The sequence below is a fragment of the Stigmatopora argus genome, chromosome 4 (genome assembly GCF_051989625.1).
Source record: "Stigmatopora argus isolate UIUO_Sarg chromosome 4, RoL_Sarg_1.0, whole genome shotgun sequence".
NCBI lineage: Eukaryota > Metazoa > Chordata > Actinopteri > Syngnathiformes > Syngnathidae > Stigmatopora > Stigmatopora argus.
Window position 1 is genome coordinate 9,629,256 of NC_135390.1, and position 9,990 is coordinate 9,639,245.

Below are 9,990 nucleotides of genomic sequence, written 5' to 3' on the forward strand. Positions count from 1 at the left end.
AAATCTTTTTCCAGGTATGCCTGTGTGGTGACAGTAAAAGGGCAAAACAGGCAGTAGCAGAGGTGGCCACCAAGATGGGCCTCACAGTTTTGGACAGGGGAGCTCTATCTGCAGCCCAAGAATTGGAAGACTTCCCCCTTCAGCTGTTCCCCGAATGGAGGCTACCTCTCCGCATTGCCGTGGGCCTCACCGCCTTCTTCTTTTTCTATCTTTTCATCAGGGATGTCATCTACGCTTATGTAGAAGAGGAGAAAGACATCTCTTATAGGATTATGGTCTCGTTGGCCAACAAGGTAAGGACATTTTTACACTTCATTGCAGAAATATTTAGGACCTTGCAAACCATTCATTTCATTTTCTTTTCTTTTGTGTGTTTGTGTCTGTGTATTTATTATTTTGTTTCTGGGGTCACATACTCTCATATCCTTACATTGATTACAGCTGGACTGCCAATATTTGAACGCCAGTTGAAAGATGTAGAGCAAAAGTCATGCTCCAATATATTTAGGCGCACTATCAATATATGGGCCTGGTGTCGAGGGTTCAATCCCCAATGTGTGGAGTTTGGATGTTCTCTGGAGTAGTCTGGTTTCCTCCTACATCCTAAAACATGCAGAGTAGGTTGGTTGAACACTCTAAATTGCTCCTAGGTGTTACGTCCACGGGAGACGTCGAGGCGAGGTAGGAGGGATTAGGACCCAGTCGCGGGGAAGCAGGTGAGGACGAGGCAAATGGTGCTCATAACCAAAACTTTAATAACTTAGGAGGGACCTTACAAAATAACAAGGACTTGCGAAACGAAACATGAAAGCAAACCAGACTAGGGAAAACACGTGAAATCGAGGAGCAAGGTAGCGTGGATGCATGGTAAGCGAATTTAGGCAGACGATCCGACAATGACATTATACACAGTGGGGTTTAAATAAACACATCAGGGACTAATTTTGAATCACGGGCAGCTGCGTGAACACAACGGCAAGGCATGAGGGACAAACGAGAGTCGGGATAAGGCGAAGGGAAAAACAATAGCAGGCTACTCCTAACACTAGGACTGAGTGTGAGCTTGAATGGTTGTCCGTCTCCATGTGCCCTGCGATTGGCTGGCCACCGATTCAGAGATTCAGTGTGCCTGAAATAAGCTGGGATAGCCTCCAGCACCCTCCACGACCGTTGTGAGGAAAAAGCGGTTCAGAAAATGAATGAAAGGATATTGTCTGATTGGTCAAATTTTATACCACCCATCCCTAATCTAAACCCAAAGTTAAATTCGGCACACTGACCATGAATGGTTACTTTATGGGATGCAAAACAATATGTTGTATGTCAAAAAGAGTGAATGTCCCATTCAATTTATCTGGACTAAGGTGAGAGAAGCATTTTTTCTACTTTTTACACGCGAGAGAACACGACATTATCTAGGTGTGATCAATTCAATTTCCTGAGAATACAATGACCTAGATGCATCGGAACATTCTCACTTAGGTATGTTAAAGGGATGGACAACACCTCTATCATGTGCAATCTTGTTTTATAAATTGAAAAAAACATACACAGAATGCAATTTTTGTGGAGAAAAGGGGAACAAACAGGAAGGGAACGTCTTTAGTCCCTGTCTTTCAAGATGGACAGATAGTACAATCTTTGCGGTTTGCTTGCCTTTATTGGCTGTAGCTTCCCACATAGTATGAATATGAATGTTTCTTTGCCATACTTTAGTCCAAACTTACACCCAGAATCAGATGGCTCTTACTTTCCTCTACCATGTTATTGAAAATGAACGACTGATTGGATGGACTTAACTGGACTGGAATTTCTATTGACCCAGTTAGTTATTGAGTTGGAGCAAAACTTATTTTGTAAAACTACAAAATCTTTGATGTATATTTTGGGACATTGGCTGAATTGTGCACTGTGTTTGGATTCGGATCTTTCAGGTGTTTCCCATTGTGTCGCTTGTCATGTTATCGCTGTGTTACCTGCCTGGTGTGATAGCTGCCTTCTTTCAGCTCTACAGAGGAACCAAGTATAAGTACTGTATCAAATCGTTTGGGAATAACAACTTGCCCGTTAAAGTCTATTACCTGAAATTACTTCTTGCCACTTGATTTGTCCAGGCGCTTCCCTAACTGGCTGGACCGCTGGATGCTTTGTAGGAAGCAAATGGGACTTGTTGCTTTGGGATTTGCTTTCCTCCATGCCATCTATACATTCATTATTCCTATTCGCTACTCGGTCAGACATGCACTCATCTCCCGGGTGGTGGACGAGGTACAGTATAGTGGTTTTGACAGTACTGTACAAGCTGATATGTGCATTTTCATGAAGAATGTTAAAGCTCTCCTCGTTCATCTCTCACTCCCCACAGATGAAGAACAACAAAACCACCCCCTTTGACTTTGATTATACAGAAGCATGGGGAACAGACTCCTTCTATGTCCTGGGCATTCTGGGCTTCTTTCTTTATGTACTACTCGGACTGACATCACTGCCCTCTGTGGGAGGCTCGCTCAGCTGGAGAGAGTTCAGCTTCATTCAGGTCAGAGCACACATGTTTATCTATTATGGTAAAAAAAAGGGATGCAGAGTTGACACTGTTTTTATTATTATTTTTCACCATGGGCTGCTGTGTGGGGAAAAAATCTAAACGTATTTTAGCCCCTGATCTAACAAAAAGAATACTTTTTTACTTATAAAATGTAGAAAAAAGTTGGGTTTTCAATTGACTTGGCCAATGATTATATATTTACATGAAGTGACAACATTTCTGAAATGTAAAATATGTCCAGAGTTTAGTAGGCGTTCGTGTTGTCACAGTTTAATGATTGTTAATTAATGAATCATCTAATCTGGAATTGTGACAAGCGTCAGAAAAAGAGACAGAGATGTCAGATATTGTCTTGCCTCTTTGATGAGAAGAGACAATACAATCTCTATTTAAAATACAAGTAGGAAGCGTTTTCCCCCCAGAAAATGCCATTGTCGTTATCCTACGGCTCCTATCAGCAAAATCTCTTTTTTAGGGCCGTTGTGATAAAGTGTATCGGTAATTATTTCCAAGTTTTATCTGAGTTATTAAAGTGCTGCAAAAGCAAAGTCGTCACGGGCTCCTTATTCCCACGTGACTGGTTAAGTAACTCTCCAACATGGGCACACACAATGGATGAGTGGTTGCTTTTAGCTCAGCATTTTAAATGTTAAGTTATTCATTAAACTGAATTATGAGAGCAGGTATAATCCCACGTGATCAAATTTGCTAATACAGGTCATGAGTGTGCGTGCGTGCGTGCGTGTGTGTGTGTGAAAAGGTCGCATGCGCAGATGGACTGAAGAAAAGATATTCAGTGATGGAGGTCAAGATAATTGATCCTTTGAGAAGGAGAGAAAGAGACGCCACAACTGAAGTGGATTTGCGTAGATTATCGTTGTGATCACGGTCGTCAAGGAGGGAATGCTTCATATTTTAATATTCACGACGCAAAGGCTTTGCAGCTCTCAGTTGTGATTAAAAATAAAATCATTTATTATCATCTGAGATTGCAACTGTACTACAATTATGTGTGTTTGCCGTGAGGAGTATTGTGTTCAAGATACTTTCTACTAAGTGATTAACAATATCCAAACAACAGAAAACACTTGGGCCCCGAAAACAATTATTCGGTAACAGCTCCAGGGACAAAACTACTTGAAGAGAATGCTTTCAACATAAAACTTAATGTGACAGTTTCTATTCATGTATAGTCAGCAGGAGAGTCATTTTAACAATCGACAAAAACACGTCTGATGAGCCACATTTGCACGATGTAATACGGTAGGTTATTTGCAGAAAAGCATGCATGGATTTCCCCATCCTGAATAAAACTAGTTAATTTATTTAGAGTTGGGCTTTTAGCGAGAATCCAATTCTTACGAAGGCCGTAAAAGTCTACATCTATAACCTGTTCACCATTACTATTTTATAATTGTCAAAAGGATTGAATTCAATAGTGAATTGGGTCGGATTTACAGAGGTACATTTCTTTCAAAATTATCTTCTCCTTGTTACTTCTATTAAATGCCTCTGCTTTCTATTTTTGCAGTCTAAACTGGGCCACCTGACCTTGTTAATCTGCACAGCCCATGGTTACATTTACGGCTGGAATAAATTCCTGCGGCTATCTACATACAAGTGGTACACACCTCCAGGCTACATGCTCTGTCTAGTGGTGCCCTCAGTTGTGCTTGTTCTCAAAATGCTCATCTTGTTGCCGTGTGTGGATCGAACTCTTACACGCATCCGTCAAGGCTGGGAGAGGTCCCCAAGTAATGCGACTGAAAAGTCTACGGCCACAAACCTGTAACCATCAATGGGTTCATCTGAGGTATAAACTCATTTTACCTAAATCCACTTTCTTCATGAGTACTGTTTATTAGATTTGCTCATTCATTCATTCTACTGCTATTGTGGTGTCTACAAGGTGAGTAAATCACATTATTCAACCACATTTATACAAGTTGGATTGTATTTTTGCCTTTAAACCAGATGACTTCAGGCAAAGGGGCAGGCAGTCGAGGAGGTTATTATTATTTATTTTTGTGAGTTCTGCAAGATTGTAAGTGCCCGTTCCTCTTTCAACCAAATATGTCAAAAATAGAATTATATCCCTTGACGACACCCATTGTTTTGATGAAGAGAGGCAATCATTTTCATCCACTCCTTCCTCCAAGTGGAGAATTCCCAAAGCTGCTTCGTTCTCATTGCCCAAATCATCCTCCCTCTCAAGGGCACTGCACACACAAAATTAGAATAAAGCGTTCACCACAGTGTAACGCTCACCCTCAGCTGGTTTGATTAAACACACTTCACACAGTTTAAATTGGTGCTCGAAGCTAGTAGGTTTCGCAAACAGGGGGTAAAAACTTTATGGTGCGTAGTGGTAATATGAATCAATCCATTAGTAGTTTAGTATAATCTAAGTGTTTTCTGTTTAGTACAGTAAAGACTCTAGCAATCAATAATCAAAAACAATCTGTTCATCTATTGTACCACATTTACTTCTTAGGGTCCCAAGTACTTTATGTGCAAACAAGCTTTCACAACTCTTAACATAGAGTATAGTCTTCCAAACTATTTCACAAAGGGCCTTTTCATTCCAACCAAGTAAGAGACACTTTTCCTCCAATTTGGCATCTTGCAAGTATCGTCAGCATAGTATCGTTTAATCAGAAACCTCATTCTTTAAATTGTTTATGTTGGATCGGTTGGAACAAAAACGAGGATCCACGGTGGCTCCTGAGGACCGGTTTAGGGGGTACTCGGCCGTTTGGTCGCCGGACGTTTGGTCGCCCGGAAGGTATTGATAATTACCATTTAAAATTGTTGCTCAAATTCCCTAAATACAAACTGCGAATTATTATTTAGTCATACTTAATGCCCTATTAATTATTAGGCTAAAGAAAAGCTCCAAATTTCCCGTACTTTTATTGTGTTTTGTTGGAGAACTTGTTAAGACCTTGACTGACATACAAACTCTTTTACACTCACACGTCCGCTCAGTGAAACTGCTCAGGGCCATTGTTGGCTTTTATTGATGCGTAGACCGTGTTGTTTTACCTTGTTTTGTCGCCGGACTTTTGGTCGCCGGACATTTGGTCGCCCGTTGTTTGGGTCTGGGCGACCAAACGGCCGGTCACGGGTTTAGGGTTAGGGCCTCCCATGAATGCGTGCTTGTGGGATTCAGGATTTTCAATTCAATTCAATTCAATTTATTGGCAAGAAAAAGCACTAGGCTAAGGGCCATGTAACAACAGATTTGAAATGTGAGGCAGTGTATATGTATGTTTCGAGAATTTACTCTTGTAGTATATACTTTCGTTCCAACTGGTCTGATTTTTGTCTCTTCACATTTTCCCTTAAGAGCCGTTTCCCACGTTTGTTGTGAATGTGGCTTTTGCATTATAATGTTTCACACTCTGTCCTCCAGCTGTGCTACGGGCCTGTTTTGGTTTTGTGAGTAGTTATTATCTAAACTAGCCTACCTCCTCCCTGCTCAGTTACAACGCCTCAGCTGCACCAAATGCTAGTTTCAATAAATGGAGACCAATTTGAACAATTTGATGAAAGCTGGTTGCTGAGAAGGAAGAAATAATTGTCAGTTTTATAAAATATTTTTCTAATTTTAAGGCCTTTTCGAGAGGAAACACTTAAAAAATATTGAAGTTGTTTTCCCTCTGCCCAAGATGCACATTCCCAGCAAATTGTATACAAATCGGTTCATACCCTCTGAATATAGTTGGCCAGACAAATGGATAGCAGTAAATTCTTCTATGGTTTTGCATCATTTTGACAAAAACGACACATGAATTACCTGAAAATTTTGTTCTTATGTTCTAAACCACATGAGTACAATTATTTGTTTCATAGTATGTGACTATGAATGAAGGAAAGTTGGTGTCCAAAAGCTTGCTCGGGTTTGTGCATAAATATATTTAACATTCCAGGTTTGGCTCTGTGAGGTAAACATTGTGACCTGTGAATGCTAGGGGGATAAGAATGACCTTCAAATTAAGAAATGCCAGACTTTATCGCCTTCAGAAATAGTTTTCTCTGGACGGACACAGATTTCCAGGCGCTGATAAAAAGGGAGCCTTCAGTGATTGACACAACAAATGATAAACATGTAGGTGTATAGGTGGCATATGTTTTTGAGCAAATCTGTACAATGTAATTTGGGTGGGCCAAAATATTCACTTGTAACCAGAGTTTTTCACTCGTTGCATGTCTTCCATTTTATGTAGAACAGCTGCATATTTGACACAAAGCTTTTCCTAATAAATTTGAATTATTTAACCCAAGAAGCACATCAAGAGCTATTTTCAACTCATCATCTCATGGACCTTTTCCAGACACTCTCCATTAAATTGAAAATTCACGACAACCACAAGTTGGAAAAAGGAAAAAAAAATAGTTGCTCATTTAATTGTCATTTGATGGTTGGACTGTGACTCTCGAGACCCAACATTTTTAATCTGTTTAAGACATTAAAGCGTACTACTACTTGGAGAATCATAAATCCAGGAACAAACGCCCCTTGAGTATTCCGCAAGGAATATGTTTTAGGAATGTTTTTACCAACACATAGAGAGCTAGTAACTAGAGAAAAAAATGCTCTTTGTAAGACGTTAGAGGTGAGGCCTGAAAGCAGCATTTAGTCGTGAACATTATCTCACATTGTCCTCTTTTGTCTTTGTCACCGAAATATTCCTTCAAAACCTTCAAATATTTTTTTCAATAGCCTTAAAAGGAATGTTTAACAGCGCACTCAGGATTTGTACTTTTTGCATTTTTACAGAATTCAAAGTCAGAGTAGATCTCTGCTTAGCAACGTGGGGATTACAACCGTCTTTCTATGTCGGCAGTCAGCAATTGAAGCTAAGCTCGATTGAAAGGTTTTGCTTGCAGTGGAGAGTGTGTGTATTTTCCCCAAAGGCACAACTTATCTTGCACCGAGGGACAAGCTGTTCCACTAGACCATTTTTTGTATTTTTATTCATTGTATTTTCTTTCACACACAGTTGGTTTATGATTCACTATAATTGTTCCCAAGGATCCACTACATTCTAAACAAAATGTACATATTCCAGTTAGATGTATACTATATCTATGTGGTTATGCACTGATAGAATCCACACACAATCGTATCGTATTCCTTCATCCATTTTACCAATGAACATGTTTCAACATGTAATGATGCTACCTTAGTACCTCTGAATAGATATGGTCGTATGGTGTGTCCTACAGCGGACTGGCGACCAGTCTGAGGTGTAGTCTGCCTTTCGCCCAAAGTTAGCTGGGATAGACTCCGTAACCCTTACGAGGATGCTTCGTATGGAAGATGAATGACAGAAGGGTGCTAAGCAGTGACAGCTGGTGGACAGGTGTAGAGTGGCAAGGAATGGAGGTTAATCAGATAGCATACAGGCAGAAGTGGGAAGTGAAAGGAATGCAGCAGCTGTCATGATCAGATCTTAATATTCCCAAGGGCAGAACATTCATTTTTAAAAAAGAACAAAAACTTAGTTATCTAGTATCTAATAACATTATCTGCTCACACAATCTGTGATGTTTCATGCATTCTCCCCGACATTATCCTCCCTTTACCAAAGAACTGATGTTGATTTCAGGCTCTTTAACATCCCATCTTTGCGCGTATGTGCCGCTTATGTGGATGTGTGCGTGTGTGCACTGAGATGTAAACGAGATTCAAATATTGCCCAGGGAAGCGATAAATCTAATAATCCTGAGAGAAACTGTGAAACAAGCTGGCTTACATATTATAATTTCCACTCGTGTTGAAATTTCACACACCTAGACAACTTTGATACCCATAACACGATTATCTATGGCCTGCTAGGAAATGTAAATAAACTGCTGCATTGTTGATAAAGAGACACATCATGTACTGTAATTAGGAATTCACCAAGGACTCGTGTGAAATGTACAAAAGTTTAATAAACGACATAGACCAAAACAACCTTTAGGCTATTTTTTTAATATCCTCGATCTTGTCTTCAACAATTAAATAACATGTTTTCAAATAACACAAGGCTCAAGTGTATAGTGGGGCAAATAAGTATTTAGTCAACCACCAGTTGTGCAAGTTCTCCTAATTGAAAAGGTTAGAGGGGCCTGTAATCGTCAACATGGATAAACCTCAACCATGAGAGACAGAACATGGGGGAAAAAAACAGAAAATCACATTGTTTGATTTTTAAAGAATTTATTTCCATATTAGACTGGAAAATAAGTATTTGGTCACCTACAAACAAACAAGATTTCTGGCTGTCAAAGAGGTCTAATTTCTTCTAACGAGGTCTCCACTCTTTGCCTGTATTAGTAGCATCTGTTTTAACTCTTTATCGGTATAAAGGACACCTCTCCACAACCTCAGTCTCTTACACTCCAAACTCCACTATGGCCAAGACCAAAGAGCTGTCGAAGGACACTAGAGACAAAATTGTAGACCTGCACCAGGCTGGGAAGACTGAGTCTGCAACAGGTAAAACGCTTAGTGTTAAGAAGTCAACTGTGGGAGCAATTATTAGAAAATGGAAGACATACAAGATCACTGATAATCTCCCTCGATCTGGGGCTCCATGCAAGATCTCACCCCGTGGCGTCAAAATGATAACAAGAACGGTGAGCAAAAATCACAGGACCAGGATGACTGATCTGTGTAACCCAAAGGTCTCCAAACCAGTCCTCAAGGGCTGGTGTGGGTGCAGGTTTTTGTTCCAACCCATCCAACACAAACCGTTTAACCAATCAGGTGTCTGCTGACAAAAGAAGCACCTGACTGCAATCCACTGATTGCACTTCTACGATACCTGATTGGTGGAGAGTTTTCCTCTTCCAGGTTGGAACGTAAACCTGCACCCACTGCGGCCCTTTCTGGAATAGTTTGGGGACCCCTGGTGTAACGGAAAGAATGAATGGGGCCATGTATCGAGAGATTTTGAGTGAAAATCTCCTTGCATCAGCAAGGACATTGAAGATGAGACGTGGCTGGGTCTTTCAGCATGTTGATCCCAAACACAGCCAGGGCAACAAAGGAGTGGCATCGTGAGAAGCATTTCAAGGTCCTGGAGTGGCCTAGCCAGTCTCCAGATCTCAACCCCATAGAAAATCTGTGGAGGGAGTTGAAAGTCCGTGTTGCCCAACGACAGCCCCAAAACATCACTGCTCTAGAGGAGATCTGCATGGAGGAATGGGCCAAAATACCAGCAACAGTGTGTGAAAAGCTTGTGAAGAGTACAGAAAATGTTCGGCCTCTGTTGTTGCCAAAGGGTACATAACAAAGTATTGAGATGAACTTTTGGTATTGACCAAATACTTATTTTCCACCATGATTTTCAAATAAATTCTTTAAAAATCAAACAATGTGATTTTCTGTTTTTTTCCCCTGCATTCTGTCTCTCATGGTTGAGGTTTACCCATGTTGACAATTACAGACC

At 40.5% G+C, this 9,990-nt stretch overlaps 1 protein-coding gene across 13 annotated transcripts in view; it reads left to right on the forward strand.

The window, feature by feature from the left end:
- LOC144072783 (metalloreductase STEAP4-like) overlaps nt 1-9,990 on the forward strand; it is a 41,499-nt gene that overhangs the window by 11,206 nt on the left and 20,303 nt on the right. For 8 of the 13 annotated variants that reach the window (XR_013299940.1, XR_013299932.1, XR_013299935.1 and 5 more), the window contains 5 exons: nt 15-293; nt 1,935-2,029; nt 2,115-2,268; nt 2,366-2,536; nt 4,077-4,358. Coding sequence is in view for 3 of the 13 variants with exons in the window: in XM_077598082.1 (XP_077454208.1) it covers nt 15-293; nt 1,935-2,029; nt 2,115-2,268; nt 2,366-2,536; nt 4,077-4,337 (960 nt within the window). In the remaining 10 variants the exon portion in view is untranslated. The other 5 variants (XR_013299938.1, XR_013299939.1, XR_013299937.1 and 2 more) reach the window with 5 other exon arrangements.